Source organism: Cottoperca gobio, chromosome 4 (assembly GCF_900634415.1).
Source record: "Cottoperca gobio chromosome 4, fCotGob3.1, whole genome shotgun sequence".
Lineage (NCBI taxonomy): Eukaryota > Metazoa > Chordata > Actinopteri > Perciformes > Bovichtidae > Cottoperca > Cottoperca gobio.
Genome location: NC_041358.1, coordinates 1,987,890 through 2,008,257, shown reverse-complemented (window position 1 = coordinate 2,008,257; position 20,368 = coordinate 1,987,890). Strand labels below are relative to the sequence as shown.

Here is a 20,368-nt window from a genome sequence, read left to right as displayed (position 1 = left end):
TGCAACCCCTCTCCTCCACGACTACGCCTCGATATCCTATCCATGAAAATCACGAACAGGATTGGTGATAAAGTGCAGCCCTGGCGGAGGCCAACATTCACTGGAAACGAGTTCGACTTACTGCCGAGTATCCGGACACAACTTTCGCTTTGGGCGTACAGGGATTGGATGGCCCTCAAAAGTGACCCCCTCACCCCATACTCCCGCAGCACCTCCCACAGTATCACCCGGGGGACCCGGTCATACGCCTTCTCCAGATCCACAAAACACATGTAGACCGGATGGGCGTACTCCCAGGCCCCCTCCAGGATCCTTGCAAGAGTAAAGAGTTGGTCTGTTGTTCCACGACCAGGACGGAATCCGCATGTGCTTCGTATCTCAACCACCAAACTTACTCCTGACCTGCAGCATCCTTCAGTCCAAAGTACAGCAACGCTGTTCCCATTATAGGAGTTAAAACATATATTACACAGTATTTATGTTAATAAGCTACATTCAATAAATTCAGTCAATTAAAGTTGATAACATTTTCTAACTAACGTTAGTTGATGTGTTATCAAGCCCAATAACTTATTTATATCCATCCCCCCCCAAGCAATCTGAGGCTTCTGTTTTGAGAATGAGCTGCACACCCTTATTGTTACAATATAAATGAAACCTCATTAATAGAAAGCTGTGATGGAGGCTGCCCCCCCCCCCCCTTAAGCATATTCAATTATCAAGCATAAGTGGCCCAGCCCTTCGTATATTTTTCTGTATGTGGCCCTCAGTGAAAAAAGTTTGGACACCCCTGATCTATAACATCTTCCGGCGGCATACACACCTCAGTAAATTTCACCGAGCTGGATTCATTGTCTCTTGCAAGTCATACGCCGGCTGAATAATTCTTGTATAAAAAACAAAATTAACAGATTTTGCTCTGATTTAATTGCAATAAACATATCAAATGGATTCCGAAATAACTACATAATGCCTGAATTATTACTTTTCACACAGAATTCAGTGACTTTACCATTTACCGTTCTTGAGTTATATGAGGATCATGCCTTTTTATTTCTGGTTATGACCCTATACCGAACGTAACCCTATCCTGGCCCGGTCCAACATTATTAACACCAGTCCTAGACCCTTACCATGTCATTTTTTTCCTAATATCATGGGAAGTAATCATGGTCCAAATCACCCCAAACACGTTCTCCGGCACCCAAGCAGTAACTCTTCATAACTCGGGAACTGACAATGACAGCCCTTTCAAAGGATTAAGCTTGTGGCGCTTGGTGCACATAATCGGCATAACCAGCATAGCCACCAACCTTTATGTCTGTATCACTTACCATTTGGAAGTTATATGAGAATCATATCATGAATCATCTTTTTTTTTTTACTCAATGGGAGTCAATGACAGCTATATGAAAGGAAGAAGCTAGAAAAGTCAAACTTTGTACACATGGGCAGTGGCAAGAGACAATCGCGTACACCAAATTTAGTGAGTGTACCTTACAATTCGGGAGTTATTGAAGGATCATAGTTGTTTGTTTTTTACCATGGGTGTCAGCGACAGCTACAGAAGCCGCTAGAGCACGGGTGTCAAACTCAAGGCCGATTATATACGGTCCGCGAGAAAATATCATATGTCTATCTTAACTTGTCCCACCAGTTTTGGTAATTAAATCAATGCATGGGCACAACCATGGGAAAATATATATTTGAGGAATCTAAATGTGTGAGAAATTAAACTGCCCCGGGACAAACTGACGTGACTGACGACAGACGAAGCGCCTGCGATGTGATGAAAAGAGCGGATTAGTGCAGGATGCGGGAGAAGATGCAGCGGGAGAACTGTGCAGGTGAGCTGATGGTGTATCACTGCATCATACACCAGGAAGCGCTGTGTATTAAAGCTCTGGAAATGAAACATGTAACAAGCACCGTAGCACAGACAGGAAACTTTATAAGAGTCAATGTAAGTCTTTTCCTGAGGAGATATATTCTGAACATGGCGGTGCAATGGCTGAGTCGAGGGAAAGTGCTGAATAGATTTTTCAAGTTGCGTGAGAAAATCTGGCAGTTTTTGGATAGACACCACAGATCTCCGCGACAAAAAGTGTCGATGTGAGCTGGACTGTTTGTGCGACATAACAAAGCATCTCACTGTTAAACCTCCAGCTTCAGGGCCGTGCGATCAGCCGTGCGCATTTGTCGACTTTGCAGCTCAGAAATGAAAATTGAACTGCTTCATATCGCTCAGATGCGTTGTATGTTTAGAAGCACCTACCTGTGTGAGCAGCTTTTCTCTGTGATGAAGATGAACAAAAACCCACACAGGAGTCGTTCTACTGATGCGCACCTTCACTCACCGAGGGTTTCCACAGCTAAGAACCCCAAACATTAAACTGATAGCTAAGAAAAGATTCCAAACATCTGGCTCTGAAATAAAATGAGGATGTAGCCTACCTAAATATGTTCCATATCTTTTTGCACTTTATCCAATATGTGTATCCTGTTCAATAAATGTGGACCGTGTTTGGCCCTCGACGTAGTCCTAGTTTTTAATTTTGGCCCTCTCTGTGATTGAGTTTGACACCCCTGCGCTAGAGGTACCAAACTCGGTACACATAAGCAGTGGGAGGAGACGATTACTGACACCAAATTTCATGACTCCACCCCTTACCATTTGGGAGTTTTAAGAAGAGAGTAGTTTTATTTTTTTAACTGGTTATCACCCCTTTCCCCAACCCTAACCCACTATATGTCAGGGCTATTCAACTTCATTAGCAAGCGGGCCGAATAGGAAATCACTGGGGGTTTGTGGGCCACACAATACTTTGTCAATGAATCACTACAAATAACTCTTACTTACAGTAGTGTTAATAGTTACTAATACATGAAATTAACTAGTCACATGCATCACGTTTCAAAAACGACTTCATGAAAGAAAGGGAAAGGAAAGGAGAGACCCTGCCCGGAGGAAGCCCGGGGCCCCCGTCTGGAGCCAGGCCCAGAGGGAGGGCCCGACAGCGAGCGCCTGGTGGCCGGTTTTGCCACGGAGCCCGGTCGGGCACAGCCCGAAGAAACTACGTGGTGCCTCCCATCCATCCATCCTGTGGGCCCACCACTCATGGGAAAAACCGCTGGGGTCGGGTGCGCTGTCACATGGGTGGCAGTGATGGTCAGGGACCTCGACAGACCAGACCCGGGCAGCAGAGGCTGGCTCTGGGGACGTGGAACGTCACCTCTCTGTGGGGGAAGGAGCCGGAACTAGTGCAGGAGGTGGATCGCTACCAGTTGGATCTGGTGGGGCTTACCTCCACGCACAGTCTTGGCTCTGGAACCGTACTCCTGGATAGGGGTTGGACTCTATTCTTCTCCGGAGTTGCCCAAGGTGTGAGGCGTCGGGCCGGGGTGGGGATACTCACTAGCCCCCGGCTGAGCGCCACTACGTTGGAGTTTATCCCGGTGGACGAGAGGGTCATCTCCCTACGCCTTCGAGTTATGGGGGGGAAAACTCTGACTGTTGTTTGTGCCTATGCCCCAAACCGCAGTTCTGAGTATTCGGCCTTCTTGGAGACCCTGAATGGAGCCCTGCAGGGGGCTCCAGTAGGGGACTCCGTAGTCTTGCTGGGAGACTTCAACGCACACGTGGGAAACGATAGAGACACCTGGAGAGGCGTGATTGGGAGGAAGGGCCTCCCTGATCTAAACCCGAACGGTCGTGTGTTGTTGGACTTCTGTGCTAGTCATGGAATGGCCATATCAAACACCATGTTCGAACATAAGGATGCTCATAAGTGCACGTGGTACCAGAGCACCCTAGGCCAAAGGTCAATGATCGATTTCGTAATCGTATCATCTGATCTGAGGCCGCATGTTTTGGACACTCGGGTGAAGAGAGGGGCGGAGCTGTCGACTGATCACCATCTGGTGGTGAGTTGGATCAAGGGGTGGGGGAAGACTCTGGACAGACCTGGTAAACCCAAACGGGTAGTGCGGGTGAACTGGGAACGTCTGGAGGAAGCCCCTGTCCTGGGGATCTTTAACTCACACCTCCGGCGGAGCTTTTTAGCCATCCCTGTGGAGGTTGGGGGCATTGAACCTGAGTGGGCGATGTTCAAAACCTCTATTGCTGAAGCTGCGGTGATGAGCTGTGGTCTGAAGGTCTTAGGTGCCTCAAGGGGCGGTAACCCTCGAACACCGTGGTGGACCCCGGTGGTCAGGGAAGCCGTCCGACTGAAGAAAGAGTCCTTCCGGGTTATGTTATCCGGGAGGACTCCGGAAACAGTTGCAGGGTATCGAAGGACTAGAAGGGCGGCAGCTTCTGCCGTGTCAGAGGCAAAGCAGCGGGTGTGGGAGAAGTTCGGAGAAGCTATGGAGAAGGACTTTCGATCGGCACCAAGGTGCTTCTGGAAAACCATCCGGCACCTCAGGAGGGGGAAGCGAGGAACCATCCAAGCTGTGTACAGCAAGGGTGGGACCCTGCTGACTTCAACTGAGAAGGTTATCGGCCGCTGGAAGGAGCACTTTGAGGAACTCCTGAATCCGACTAACACGCCCTCTATGGTTGAGGCAGAGCTGGAAGCTGATGGGGGATCATCGTCAATTTCCCTGATGGAAGTCACTGAGGTAGTCAAACAACTCCACAGTGGCAAAGCCACAGGGGTTGATGAGATCCGTCCAGAAATGCTGAAGGCTTTGGGTGTTGAGGGGCTGTCTTGGTTGACACGCCTCGTCAACATTGCGTGGAAGTCTGGGACAGTGCCTAGGGGTTGGCAGACCGGGGTGGTGGTTCCCCTATTTAAAAAGGGGGACCAGAGAGTGTGTGCCAACTACAGGGGTATCACACTTCTCAGCCTCCCTGGTAAAGTCTACTCCAAGGTACTGGAAAGGAGGGTTCGGCCGGTAGTCGAACCTCTGATTGAAGAGGAACAATGCGGATTCCGTCCTGGTCGTGGAACAACAGACCAACTCTTTACTCTTGCAAGGATCCTGGAGGGGGCCTGGGAGTACGCCCATCCGGTCTACATGTGTTTTGTGGATCTGGAGAAGGCGTATGACCGGGTCCCCCGGGTGATACTGTGGGAGGTGCTGCGGGAGTATGGAGTGAGGGGGTCACTTTTATGGGCCATCCAATCCCTGTACGCCCAAAGCGAGAGTTGTGTCCGGATACTCGGCAGTAAGTCGGACTCGTTTCCCGTGAATGTTGGCCTCCGCCAGGGCTGCGCTTTATCACCAATCCTGTTCGTGATTTTCATGGATAGGATATCGAGGCGTAGTCGTGGAGGAGAGGGATTGCAGTTCGGTGACCTGAGGATCTCATCGCTGCTCTTTGCAGATGATGTGGTCCTTATGGCATTATCGGCCTGTGACCTTCAACAGTCACTGGATCGGTTCGCAGCCGAGTGTGAAGCGGTTGGGATGAGGATCAGCACCTCCAAATCTGAGGCCATGGCTCTCAGCAGGAAACCGGTGGATTGCCTACTCCGGGTAGGGAGTGAGCCATTACCCCAAGTGAAGGAGTTCAAGTACCTCGGGGTCTTGTTCGCGAGTGAGGGGACAATGGAGCGAGAGATTGGCCGGAGAATCGGAGCAGCGGGGGCGGTATTACATTCACTTTACCGCACCGTTGTGACGAAAAGAGAGCTGAGCCAGAAGGCAAAGCTCTCAATATACCGGTCGATCTTCGTTCCTACTCACCTACGGTCATGAAGGCTGGGTCATGACCGAAAGAACGAGATCACGGGTACAAGCGGCCGAAATGGGTTTTCTCAGACGGGTGGCTGGCGTCTCCCTTAGAGATAGGGTGAGAAGCTCAGCCATCCGTGAGAGACTCGGAGTAGAGCCGCTGCTCCTTTACGTTGAAAGGAGCCAGTTGAGGTGGTTCGGGCATCTAGTAAGGATGCCACATGGGCGCCTCCCTAGGGAGGTGTTCCAGGCACGTCCAGCTGGGAGGAGACCCCGGGGAAGACCCAGGACTCGGTGGAGAGATTATATCTCCTCACTGGCCTGGGAACGCCTCAGGATCCCCCAGTCGGAGCTGGAGGATGTGGCCCGGAGAAGGGATGATTGGGGTTCCTTACTGGAGCTGCTGCCCCCGCAACCCGATCCCGGATAAGCGGTAGACGATGGATGGATGGACATGCATCACGTTTTTTCACTTTAATTGTATCACCTTAAATTATTACAGAAAGCAACCAGTCCATTCAAAACAGTAGGAAAGCTATGGCTACAAGGCTTCACACAAAAGTGCAAAATGTTGCATCTTTAAAACCAAGCAGACATGAGTTTGTTTCCCAACAGGTCCATGTCCACTAATGTAGAAAAAAAGATGAATATAATAAAACAGTATTCACCACATTACCAGTAGCCCTGTTTATAATATCCTCAACACTTCTAAGCATACATAAGGTGCTTTGAAAACAAGTCCATATCCATAGAATGAAATACTAAATGCAAATAGAACATAGTAAAACAGTAGCATCAGACTCACAATAACATACATATCTTACACATTTTTACAATTTAACAGTAAGTAGGCTTGTTTGAATCATAAAGCAGATCTGTCTTTGTATTTACACTAAGAATGCATTACACTAAGTCAGGTGATGTACTCCTATAGAACTACAAACATATCAGACTTCTGTCATGTTGAACCTGTTTCAGTCAGTGAGAGAAATTACACTTTTGGGGGTTTTTTTATATTCAGAACTCAGTTTTCACGTTGAACAGGTGCTTATTAAATGATATGTATCTTGTTTATGTGCACGTTTCCGTGTTTACTGCATTACTTTGTGCGTTCACATTCTCTCCTCTGCTTCGCGGGGCTCAGTAAGTCAGACACAGCGGAGGAGAGGAGAGAACTTAAACAAAGCAGTGCTGCTATCGAGGCTCTCTTGTTCCGTGCAAAAGCGACCAAAAGCCACTTGACTCTGTTAAATGATGCTAACGGTCCCTGTACTTTCCTTCTACGTTCCTCTGAGCCCACGGGACATCTGGCAGAAAACGAGCCGTGACTTGACTTGTAGTGCCTCTTCACTTTGTATTCTTTCATCACGGAAATACATTCGTTGCACGAGAAACACACCAGTTTACTTGTAAAGTAAATAAATACGCGTCTGTCCATTCGCTCTGGAAGTGACGATTTTCAGAATCAACTCTAGGTTTCTTTGGCTTGGAGAGAGACATCTTGAAGCATGTTGTTAGCTTGACAAGCTAAAGTAAGCGCATTTGGTGTGAATCAGGCTTTAGTTTTATTTATGCTTCCAGCCCGATTTGCTGGCAACCTCTTGCGGGACAGAAAAAAGTTCAGAAGGGCCATAAAGGGTGGGAAAAAGCTGAAGAACTCGGAGCTTAAATGTCGAATCAAAACAGCAATCCTCTAGTTCAATCGATTTATTTATTTAACGTGATAAGTCAAACATAGAAAATATTCTCAGCTGAGGACACATTTTGAGTCGCCGTTTCCATAGCTCAAAAAGCCCCCATGTTGCTGTCTCACGGCTCCGCTCCAGGTGTGCCCAAAAATTTGAAAACATCGCATCTAATACATGGAGTAGGCGTTGACCTTCTCCTCATTGGTCCCAGTTTGGCGCCTACACGCTCCTCCGTCAGCAGTCAGGAAGTGATGGTTTGTTGACCTGTTACTCTTAAAGGGGAAGTGCCCCTATTATGTTTGTAATACATTCAGTGCAGAAAATACATAATTGCGCAGAAACATATTCGTAGTGTAGATATATATATATTGATTGAGGTAAACAAATACATATGATAGTCTTTCCAATGTGGATTAATTTACCTGACAGCCACTAATTGAATAGGCCTGCTCTGTGTTGCGTTTTTCTCACATAACCCTAAACCCTATTTCATATTGACCCTAACCCTGTTTGTTTTCTTGGGAGATCTCATAGAAGCTTATGTTTCTCAAAACAAGTTTCACTGCAGGTGACAGCAGAAAAGAGGAGGGAATAAGATCCTCTTGCTCTCATGATCACAGTACTGGCTCTCAGTTCACTCAAAGTAGTCACTAATAATACCAGACTGAAAACAAATCTGCAACACAGATCCTGCAACATTACCAAACAGAAAAACCTCTTACAATCACATCTAATTAATATCTGTGGGTATTTACTCACAACTGTGCTAACTCTGTATCAGAGAATTTTGAAGAAGTATCAAATACATTATTTTCTAATCATTACCCATGACCATGAAATTCATGGAGCTGTAAAATTAAGTATTACCCTTTTTTTTTTTAAATAACCGACAACATCTTTCTAGACTATTAGCTTAAATCACAGGTGGGTCAATATGTTGGTTAGTAAAGAAAACAGCAGGCGGCAGAGTTGCATTTATGATTTAATTTATTTCAAAATCATCATCACATCTGCCAATAATAATAATAATAATAATAATAATAATAATATAAAATGATATAAGAATTATGTTAAAGACACCATCCACAGCACTATATAATGAGAGCTGTGGGCAAAGAGGCTCCCTGGCAGCCACGTCACCACCCCATCTCTGCTCATCAATGACATCATATCCTGTCATGACCGGCCAGTGCTCATCATCCCCATGACCACTACGACTTTACTGTGTATGTCCATCTTTGATACAGTTGGCTGCATAGTTTCAGTTCAGTGATGTTGTGTTCGATCACATGGTCTTCCTACATTTGGGGGTCCTGTGGTGGCTGAAACTGAATTATATGAGAGTGATCACTGAGCCAGCTGTTTCTCTGGATGAGTTTGGAAAAGATAATGTAGCGCCAGTCTCCACAGCAGGTCCTCGGGATCCAAACTGCATATTTACTACAACTACAATCAGAATGGCAATCACCGTTATGCTGCAACACACAGGTTTCTGGTTCTAAAGTGCCATGAAAAGAAGTGTTGGTCCATCTTGCCTCCTCGATTTTATTGTTGTAGTTAAAAGCAGGTTAAGATTGGTCCTGCGGGAAGATGATTGGGTAGATCTGGCTGTAGTGTTTCACAAAGTGGACCTCCAGGCCTTGGCTGATGTAGTCGGGCAGGTCAGAGAAGTCCTTCCTGTTCTCATCTGGCAGGACGATGCAGGTCACACCTGCACGACGGGCCTGATGATAACGAGAAAATCCAGTTCAAATGATGTAGTAAATACTCACATTACTTATGTCAGTTTGTGAATCATCCAACATTTTGGCCAACAGAAACATCTAAACAACGACTGGTCAGATTGTCAGTGCTGTAGATATGCATGGTCCGCAGGTTGCTGATGATGATTCCAAATCATTTTAATAACCCACTGACATTTCCTGTAATGCAGCTATGTAAAGAAAACTTTTTTTTTATTATTGTTTAGTCTGACTGAACCCCACCGTCTGGTGGACGACCACTCTACCTCCCGAACCACACGGTCGCTGCTTTAAAGTTTAAACTCAGTTATGTTTGTTCATACTAAAACTGCTTCAATAATGTGCCTAAAAAGCCCAAGAAAGCTCCTAATGAAGACCTAGCACCATGTGAGGAGCCACGCAGGAGCCTAGAATGCCAACGTCAGAGGCAAGCCCTCATATATCTGCCATTCTCTCTACATACATGACATGAGCAAAAAGATGGAACACTGATTTAAGACATTGGTGGCATCCTTTCAAGTGACCCAAGCTACCCATGGTGATTATGGCGCACTGGTCTCCAGTGTGAAAGAGCTCAAATCTGCAAACAAGTCATTCTAGGTCTAGGACATCCAAGTCATCACGTCGTCCCACACTACACCGCTCCTCCGCTCCCTTCACTAGTTACCAGTGGCTGCCCCAAATCTGCTTCAAGACTCTTGTAAGTGTGAATCACTTCCTGTTCTGAGAATAAGAGCTACACTGTGAACATGCATTAGGTCTATATGATTCATAGCCGAGCCTGTGGACAGTGAATAAGTATATTTACTCAAGTAGCCTCCTGTACAACTTTGAGGTAGTACTTACTGTACTCCACATCAATTCAGAGGCAAATATTGCACTTTTTACTGCACTACATTTATCCAACAGCTTTAGTTACTTTAAGGATTCAGGTTGAGATTAATAATAAAAATATGATCAACATTTAATTTATCATGTATTATTATAGATTAAATGAACACTTTAATGATCTTTTGCCAACAGTCAGAGAATTTGGAAACACATTAGGAAGAGTAGGAAAAGTATAGTTACTTTAGAAGACCTCCATATAGACAGACATTTCACCTCATTATTTATATTTTATTTGACATTTTATTATTAATATTTATCAAATATAAGTTTATTTGTTGGTGGATAAATCCTTCTACTCCTTAAGATCCCAAGCGACTAGCCCTCATGTATCTCCCGCCTCCCTGATTATCTACACCTGCCCTCACTTACTCACCTTCCCCTGATCGTGCTGCTAGTTCTCCACGTTTATATACTCCCTGCGTCCTTCTGAGTACATAGCTTTCCAGCGTTTTCTTTAGCTTCCTGTATTCTCCGCAGCCCACTAGCATAACAAGAATCTACAACTTAACTTTTGGCCGTCGAGTTGCATTGTGGTTAATGTAGTTTTGAAAAGGAAGAATAATGTGTAGAATAAAAAAGACGATACATCTGGTTCTGCTGCATTACTTTTTATCTTTGTGTTCTACTGCAGGTTTAACAATGTTATAGAGGTTGCATATGAGCGGAGTACTCCTTTAGCATTGCATTTTGGACTACAGTCAGATTGGCTAACATTAAACCTTTATTGACAACATATTGATATTTATGTTGGTGTGTGTCATGTACTTACAGCGATAGTTTTCTCTTTGATTCCTCCTACCGGTAGTATTTTGCCAGTCAGTGACACTTCACCAGTCATGGCTACGTTCTGACGCACCGGCCGCTTGGTTGCCAGGGACAACAGTGCTGTAACAATAGTGCAACCAGCGCTTGGTCCGTCCTTAGGAGTGGCCCCCTAGAAACAAGTGTTGTAGACAGACAGATAGGATGGATTGCTGCCAGCCACAGTGGATCTTTGATACTTTCACAGGAGATTTCAAATCTACACAAATTTAGAAAAAATGCGACACGAATGAAATGTATTCTCTTTTGAATACTACTTAGTAGCTATTAATGAATAAGTAAAAAGAATAAAGAGAAGAGTAAGCATTAGTACTCAGTAAGTTATTTATATGCAAAACTTGTTTGCCATGGTTACCTCAGGAACATGCAGATGCAGGTGGGAGTTGACCAGGAAGTGATTCTCTGGTTCCTGAGTCATCAGGAAAGCTCTGGCAAAGGTTGAAGCGATCTTTGCACTTTCCTTCATAACATCACCCAGCTGACCTGCAGAGGAGCACCAACACCTTTAGGATGCTCTGTGTTCAGCTAAGGACATCAGACCATGTCGAACAAACATCCACCCTGCAGAGTGACTCACCTGTAACCTCCAGTGAGCCCTCTCCTTTAGGGTCGGCCGGACGGCGCAGTAAAGTCTCGATATACAACGTGGACCCTCCTACACAGGGAGGCAGACCTTCAGCATGTTGCACCTTTTATTGGTTGTGTGTGTGTGTGTGTGTGTGTGTGTATGTGTATGTGTATGTGTGTGTATGTGTATGTGTATGTGAGTGTGAGTGTGAGTGTGTGTATGTGTATGTGTGTGTATACGTGTATGTGTGTGTCTCACCCATAGCAGTCCATGCCAGCCCCATAACGACTCCTGGAGGAGTGACATCGTACATTCGATCCACTGTGAAAATAGGTTTACCCACGTAGAGCTGCAGGTTGTCCGGGGTAACACTCACTGTGGTTTGTTCACCGCTGACAATACAGAAGGCCACCTTACGGAAAACCTGATGGACCGATGGAAAACAAACACTGGAGGATATGCTATTTTCTGGTGTGACTGAGCCATTAAAATGAGAAATAAAGTTTTTGCCAGAGATTCCATCTGCAGACTTATTGGGCTCTAAATGAACCTAAGATGAGTTAAGTTTTCTGACTTGTCCACACACACTGCACACCAGCAATCCCTGCTGGTGCTATTAAAGGATGAAGTAGTAGTAGGAGGTTTGTGTCTTGAAAAAGCCTAAAGCATGTAAGCTCTGGTTTAGTACAGCCAGAACACAACTTTACAGTATTTTACCTTTTCAACTTGTTTCTGCAGATTCCTGACTCCAGACTCCCTGCAGTACTGCCTGATGAGCAGACTGAGGGCGTCAGATGAGATTGAGACTTTCTCCTCTGTCAGACCACACAGAGAGCGGAGCTGAGGGACCAGGTAATGCTAGATACACAGACAGACAAATGGAAATTGTGTTCAAATGTTAGCAAGGCATTCATTTTCTGAATTTTTTTATTACTTACTACGTGTTACCAAAACTGTGAGAACTATACCACTACAAAATACAACAATAATCAAAAATAATAACAAGACTTATCAAAAACTATTTAAAATAGGAAATGACACTAAGACAATGTAAATCACACAGACACACAGACTCTCACTCTCTCTCTCTCTACCTCAGCAATAGCCAGTTTCTCCTCGGCCACATATCCAGACACATTGATCATCTCCATCCTGTCTCTGAGAGGCTCTGGGATGGTGTCAATCACATTGGCCGTACAGATAAACAAAACCTTTATTGGACCGACAAGAGATATGCGGGGCTTACATCAACTGCATTTTACGTGTCATTTTTCACTTGAATTAATGTAAAAAGAACCTGGAATCTGTATGACGCACTGACTGTGGACAAGAACACTCTTGTACCTTTGACAGATCCACAGGAACATCCAGGTAGTGGTCGAGGAAGTAGGCGTTCTGTTCAGGGTCCAAAAGCTCCAGCAAGGCAGAGGATGGATCGCCTTGGTAACCACGACCTATCTTATCCACCTGGTAATGACAAGTTTAGGATAATAATCCGATTGGGTACATACATATAATATTTACGTGACACTGATATGCTAACGTTACGTGACACTGATATGCTAACGTTACGTGACACTGATATGCTAACGTTACGTGACACTGATATGCTAACATTACACTGATATACTAACGTTACATGACACTGATATACTAACGTTACATGACGGTTGATATACTAACGTTACATGACGCTGATATACTAACATTACGTGACACTGATATACTAACGTTACACGACACTGATATACTAACGTTGCGTGACACTGATATGCTAACGTTACGTGACACTGATATGCTAACCTTACGTGATACTGATATACTAACATTACGTGACACTGATATACTAACGTTACACGACACTGATATACTAACGTTACGTGACACTGATATACTAACGTTACGTGATACTGATATACTAACGTTGCGTGACACTGATATGCTAACGTTACGTGACACTGATATGCTAACCTTACGTGATACTGATATACTAACATTACGTGACACTGATATACTAACGTTACGAGACACTGATATGCTAACGTTACACTGATATACTAACGTTACGCGTCACTGATATACTAACGTTACGTGACACTGATATACTAACGTTACATGATGCTGATATACTAACATTCTTGGGATAACTTAACATTGTCAACATTTTGATCAATTATGAAGGGTTAAGTATGGGACGTATCCAATTTCCCCAGGGGATAAATTAAGTATTTCTGATTCTGTGCTACCCATGAACAAACATTGTGGAATTGGAAATGATTGGACAGCATCTAGTTAGCATAATAAAGTGAGGAGCTCGTCAGCCTGGGCTCCAGACTACAGGGGGTTAGTGTTGTGTAAGTGGAAAGAGAGCAGTGATGTGAGACAATTAATTTCATCCTATAATTGAACTTATTTCCATTCAAATAATGGTCACCCACAGTGTATCAAAAACAGTGGTTATATGGACCAAGTCCTCTACAGGTAACTGATTCTAAAACTAGTACCAGGAAGAATCTGATCATTGCAGACAGTTAATACCTCCATTAATTGTAATGTTGCTGAGATATAGATTGATATTGAACTACCGGAGCAGCAGCACCATACTGACCTCGTCTATGAGCACCAGAGGGTTCTCAGTCTTGGTTTTCTTCAGGCACTGGATAATTTTCCCTGGCATCGCGCCAACATATGTTCTCCTGGACACACGACCACATTACATTTCAGAAATGCATGTCCCCATATTTAATCAAGTTTTGCAGTACTAGCAGTTTATAAAACCTCTATTGAATAAGCAGCACATTAACTCGCACAGCCTACGACCACAATGCTCACAGTAATGTCGCTGTCACCTTTCATCTACAGCTGCTATGTTTCACACAGCCATGCCTATATACTGTACATACTGTATAAACTCCTTATGCTAATCAGTTTGAGAGCAACCAGAAGAGAGGATGACTCAGCGACAGGACTGTGAGCAAGTTCATCCAAACAGTCCAGTCCAGTTCCACTGGGTTTTGTAGTCCGCTTGTAAATAAGGAGATAAAGTCTAATGTTAATTAGTCCACATATCAAAAGAAATTGAGTACAAGTAACAAGTTTACAATAAATACATGTATTCTAGGGATGGTGATGTCTTTCTTAAAAAGTATTTTTGTATTATAAATATAAACTTAAGTAGAACCTTTACTGTTCTCTTAACATTTCTGCAATTTCTTAATTCCATATGAGGGCATCAGTAGTAACTCATCACATGTAGGTGCAGTTATTTCTAGTGTTAGTTGTCCTTATCTAAATGTTCCCCTTTGATTGTTTTAATCCTCCCCAATACCAGAGAGGGAGCCATGTATGTGGTACTGACAATGTAAGCTATCATAACATTCCTCAGGGATAATAGCACGATAGACTTCCAGACCTGTGTCCTTTAATCTCAGCCACGTCAGTCATGCCTCCCACGCTGAACCTGTAGTACTGTCTGTTGAGGGCTCTGGCTATGGAGCGGGCAATGGAGGTCTTTCCGACACCCGGAGGACCGTAGAAACACAGGATCTTCCCCTGGGTGGAGCCACGCAGCTGGCTCACTGCTATGAATTCCTGCACAAAGACAGAGAGGAAGTCAAAAAGCTCCACAGCTTTTGATGTGTGGATATTTGAACATTTGCCGTCAAGGTGTGTGTGTGTGTGTGTGTGTGTGCGCTAACCAATATGCGCTTCTTAATATCATCCATCCCATAATGGTCTTCTTCCAGAACCTCTTTGGCTCTTGCCAGTGATAAGTTCTCTTCACTATTGGTGCCCCAGGGCATGCTGGTCAGCCAGTCCAGGTAGTTACGGGTTACACTGAAACACACAGATATTTGTTAATGTTTGTTTTTAATATCCTCAGTGTGTCTGTTTTATCAACAGAACTACCAGTGCATACAATAAAGCTTAGCTACATAGAGATTACCATAAAGGCTTCGCTGTGGAGTCAAGGTACTCCACATGGTACCTTTAATTATGTTAGCAGAAAAGAGTTTAGCTTAGCTTTTGATACCAAGAACCTGAATCCAGGCTCAAAACCTTCTCATTGCAACAGACCCTACCACCAACAGGCAAAGAAAGTGCAAGCTGCTGCAATCACCTAAACTCATTTTCATGCCACTGTGTTCCTCAAGCCAACCGAATGACATCATAATTCAAAGGCCCTCTCAGGGCAGGGGGACGAGAAATACAAAAAACCAACTTGAACTCTGAGGAGTGGTTGTCCAGCAGTCCCAGTTTGTTGAGTTCTTCGTTGATGACGTCCATTATGTGCTGTGGGACAATCCTCTCTTTTAGTCTGTCTCTAAACTTGTCCTCGATAGCGTCTTTGTCTTCCTTTTCCAGACCCAGCTCCTACACACACACACACACACACACACACACACACACACACACACACACACACACACACACACAACACACACACACACACACACACACACACACACACACACACACACACACACACACACACGTATTGAAACCTGACACATTATGTTGCAAGTCTAAAGACACAATGACAAACGACGTCTTCTCCACCTTCTTAATGATCTTGAGCTGCTCCTGCAGCAGGTACTTCCTGTGGGTCTGTTTGATCTTCTCTTCCACCTGTGAGCAGAGCAGGGACACCGATGAAGGAGTGAGTGGGGTGAGCAGAGGCTAAAGCTCATACATGTATGGTGATGACCTCTGACCTCTCGGCCCAGTCGCTGCTGCAGTTTACTCAGCTCGTACTCCTTCTTCAGCAGAGACAGAGCCTTGTAGAGACGCTTCGGGATCTGCAGAGACACACGGCAATAGCTTTCAAAGGTCTGTACACTGTAAACTCATCAATGGAACAACCTAAATATGAAGATATAAAGATATTGAAAAGCTGCTGTTCTGCATCAGAAGGCCAGAAGCCACTCAGTCCTCATCTTTGGAACCAAACATACGGTTTGAAACATTATTGTTATTGTGTTTTTTTAATTCGTAAAAATGTTCTTAATACTGTTCCTTATGGCTGAACAAAATGTGGGCATTGATAATCCCATTCTTATGCACTTCAGAATGAGGAGAAGACTCCTGCTTTGCTTTATCTGAAGTTTTCAAACAGTTTGTTTTAGTTTAACAGTTAAAGGATGAGGACTGACTGCTTGTGTGGCAAATGGACGTCTGATCAACTTCCCCACTTCAGCTTTAATACAGGAATCATCCAGAGAGGACAGGACAGTCACAGACATGCACACTGCTCACATTGATCTCCTCCAGGACGTCTTGTAACTCCTGGGATTCTGCTCCTGTTAGAGCTGCTCCCATGTCGCTGAGGTAGATGGGATTATCAACCACTCTCTGACCAGCCTGCATCATCTGGAGGACCGACTCTCTGACACGCACATACAAACATCAACATTTCAGAGCACTTCTATTTCAGCATCACATTGTTTGGATTTCTTCCTGCACCTGCTGCTCTGAGACAAATTCAAACTCTGACTACAAGTTATATAAAACATTCTCCTCAGTCAGACCTGTAGAGGGGGTTCAGTGCGATGATGTCCCTGATGGTCTTCACTATCTCTGCAGTCAGCGCCTGCAGAACACACACATCACACAGATTTAACTTTTTACATATTTCACTTTTATTTCATTCCACAAAAAGGTGTGTTTTGTACCTTGACCTCCTCTGTGACAGTGAACTGTTCATGTTGAATGTTGTCCACTTCCACCATCAGGATGTTGGGGGAGGGCAGAGGCTGAAGCTCTGGACTCATGTCTGCTTCTGAAATCTGACCAACAACAACAGAGCTAAAACCCTACCATGTGAAAATTAATATAAACTACAAATAGTTCTTGTACCACTGCTAATGACCCAACAATATAGTTAGTTAGATAGTGCAACTGTTTCCCTTCGGATTTCCCTCATTGCACCTTGTACGTAGTTCGTGAGTACACACAGCTGAGCTGAGTACACATGGTATCTACTTTATTTACTCAGAGACCAAGAACCCAACCAGCAGTTTTCTGCTGCAATAACTCCACCTGCTCCAGGTTTTCTGTCCTAAACTAGCTGACATTAGTGACCTGGTACTTACTTGTAGATCTGAGGCTCCAAGACAGTTGCCCACTTTGCCCGGTTGATATTCCCGACGTGTGTTCTGCCTTAAATTTGTGTTGCAGTTATTTGTTCAGTGTTCATTGCATAAATATACCTGAACAGTACCCAAAGCGGTGTACTGACTCACTAGCAACTCTGAAAAAATACATTCATGGCCACAAAGCTAAAACAGGGCTTTTCCATGGTGGATGGAGGCTGCATGTTTATCTGAGAACTGCTTTAAATACTGACAGTATGTGTAAAAGGCTACAGATGTTACAAACCTTGTCCTCAAGCTGCTCCTTCAGAGGACCCACTTGGTCCTTGCGGCTGTGTTTGGCTTTGCGTCTCGATGAAGGTTTGGGTGGGGACTCTGACTCAGACCACACAGGGGGCGTCGCCGCCTCCTCAGGCTCCACCTCCAGCTGTCTTGTGATCCGGATCCTGACGGACCAGAGTACACATATAGAGCAGAGGTCTACACAAGGTACAGGCAACCGTGTGCTATTGAGAGCAGAGTCTACACATTGTCTTTCCAACTAATCACTACGCCTGCTTCTAACCTGCGGTGTCCCATGACGATCATCCTCAGCTTGTCTCCCAGGTCCTGCATCTCATGAATCTGAACAAAGGTCCCTGTAGAATAGACGTCACCTAGAGACTCCACCACATCTGACTCATTACTGCAAGAGAGAGAAACACACAGACATGTTCTTAGCACATTTCAGATTATGGCACTCATTGATTTGTATTGGTGACACACTGCCCTGTAAAGCAGATCACAGCAGATTCAGATGATGGCTGAGATATTAAAAAATGATAAGCAGACCAAATACATCCATATTCTGTTGTGTAGACCAAGTGAAAAATAAGACCACTAATCATAGGTACAATTACATTAATTTCCTGAAACTTCTTCAAAATAAAAGTCTCCTATTGGCACACGGGGGGGGGGGAGCTTTTAATGTGAAGCTGCAACAGCAACAAATGTTGAGTTGACCATACATTAAAAAGAGACTAGCCATCTCATTAACATGGCGATTTACAAATCAGGTAAAAGCCAATGACAGTAAGTTTAGTGAAGAGGGTGTTAGCACACGGTCACAGGCCTGTATCAAGCCAACCATCTCTGATCTAGCAGAGGAGCCAGTTCCCCACTCACTTATCATCTCTCTTCAGGAAGACTCCAGCATACGGCTGAGCCAGACGGACCTTCCTCCTCAACAGCTCCATCAGCACTTTGTTCTTGACCTGACAGGAATCAATACAGACATATCACACACACTGGGACTCGGCACTGACAACACAGAGCAAAGAGCTTTGGTCTTTTCCTGAAATATCAGAGTTACTCTTAATATTTAATCATCATTCCCTGCACGGGGCTTCTGAAGGTCCTCACAATAAACAGCCACATTTCATTTGCTGTTTTAGATATTGAACATATTTTCCATATTGGAAGAATGTGTAGAAATTCCATTGTAATACTGTGTGTGTGTCTCACACACATATGAGAGAGAGAGAGAGAGAGAGAGAGAGAGAGAGAGAGAGAGAGAGAGAGAGAGAGAGAGAGAGAGAGAGAGAGAGAGAGAGAGAGAGAGAGAGAGAGAGAGAGAGAGAGAGAGAGAGAGAGAGAGAGAGAGTGTGTGTGTGAGAGTGAGAGTGTGTGAGAGTGAGAGTGTGTGAGAGTTTTCCCTCCACAGTTCAGACATGTTGTGTAATTGCATCAGCCCCGTGTCCTTGAAGGCACCGCAGACCTCCTCACCTCTATGATCTTGATGAAGCGGGGGAACACCGGGTTCCTGCTCACAGCGATCAGCGGCACATTCGGAAAAACCTCCGGGATCATCATGGGGGTGAGAGCAGTCATCTGGGCTCCGTTGTACGGTACTCCCCCATCTCCCCCAGACTCTTCTCCCCCAGAGCCTGCACTGTCTCCGCCGTCCTCCCCGCTGGCCTGGTTCCCGTACATCCTGTCCTGTATACTGTAGGGTGAGGAGGTCGGTGTGAGGAGCTCGGTCCTTCCACAGAGAACGGCCCCGACCCGCATCCACCTGTGAGGTCTGGCGGTCAGCCTGCAGCCAGCTGTCATCGTGGTGCTGAGCGGAATGTTAGAGAAGAACCGTGGAAGCTTGAGCCGGTTCACGGCCGATGTGTCGGTCCGGAAGGGCCGGATGCTTCCGGGACACTTCAGTTTGACAACAAGAGCCCAAGTTCTGTGCAGCTGTCCAGCAGCGCCAAGCATCTTCATGCAGGTCGCCATGTTTATTTGGAGCTTTCGACAGCATGTGACCGACCGTCTTCCGGCAGCGTTTGATGACGTAGGCTCATTAATAATGTTACGCGACGATTCCTCTTCTTCTTTTGGTTTTGGGACAGATCAAGTGCATTGAACCTAGTTGTAACATTAATTAACTCATATAAAGCAGTTTGGGGGGCTTTATGAGTGATCATGAGACAATCAACTGAAAGCAACAGTTTCCCCAATTTGCTGCCCTAATTTCAGAATGATCTGAGACAGTTATGTGACAGTAATTTGACTTTCAATATAAGGGTTCTGTCCCATTCTATCATTTATATTACTCTTCAGTATAAAATAAAAGTACAATATTAATCAATGATTTCTGTAGTCAAGTTTAATATCCGTTAATTATCTAATTACAGGACCAACAGTCGAACATTGACCAAGATCAAAGGTTTCTATATGTAATGACTAATTACACATTTATATTATAAAAACTGTTTGATCAGTAAATAAAAATAATCCCTCTCCATGTAAATATAATTACTTTCATTCTCAGATCTACTTTACATTAATATTTACAGATTTTTATTAAACAATCACACACACTCACCTGGGGAAACAAGCTTGGTCTGACTTGTTCCC

The 20,368-nt window shown here is 44.7% G+C and overlaps 1 protein-coding gene across 1 annotated transcript; it reads right to left on the bottom strand.

Annotated features, from left to right (window-relative positions):
- Positions 1 to 8,336: 8,336 nt before the first annotated feature.
- lonp1 (lon peptidase 1, mitochondrial) lies at positions 8,337 to 19,744 on the bottom strand. Its single transcript, XM_029429980.1, has 21 exons — positions 19,247 to 19,744; positions 18,647 to 18,735; positions 18,048 to 18,167; positions 17,769 to 17,928; positions 17,063 to 17,176; positions 16,919 to 16,980; positions 16,647 to 16,776; positions 16,106 to 16,189; positions 15,951 to 16,019; positions 15,613 to 15,764; positions 15,089 to 15,227; positions 14,803 to 14,981; positions 13,999 to 14,086; positions 12,735 to 12,857; positions 12,485 to 12,601; positions 12,108 to 12,248; positions 11,649 to 11,814; positions 11,400 to 11,477; positions 11,178 to 11,305; positions 10,770 to 10,934; positions 8,337 to 9,091 (listed from the first exon to the last, which is right to left on the bottom strand). The coding sequence occupies exons 1-21, from the start codon at positions 19,742 to 19,744 to the stop codon at positions 8,936 to 8,938; spliced, it is 2,958 nt and encodes a 985-aa protein (XP_029285840.1). The 3' UTR covers positions 8,337 to 8,935.
- Positions 19,745 to 20,368: the final 624 nt, after the last annotated feature.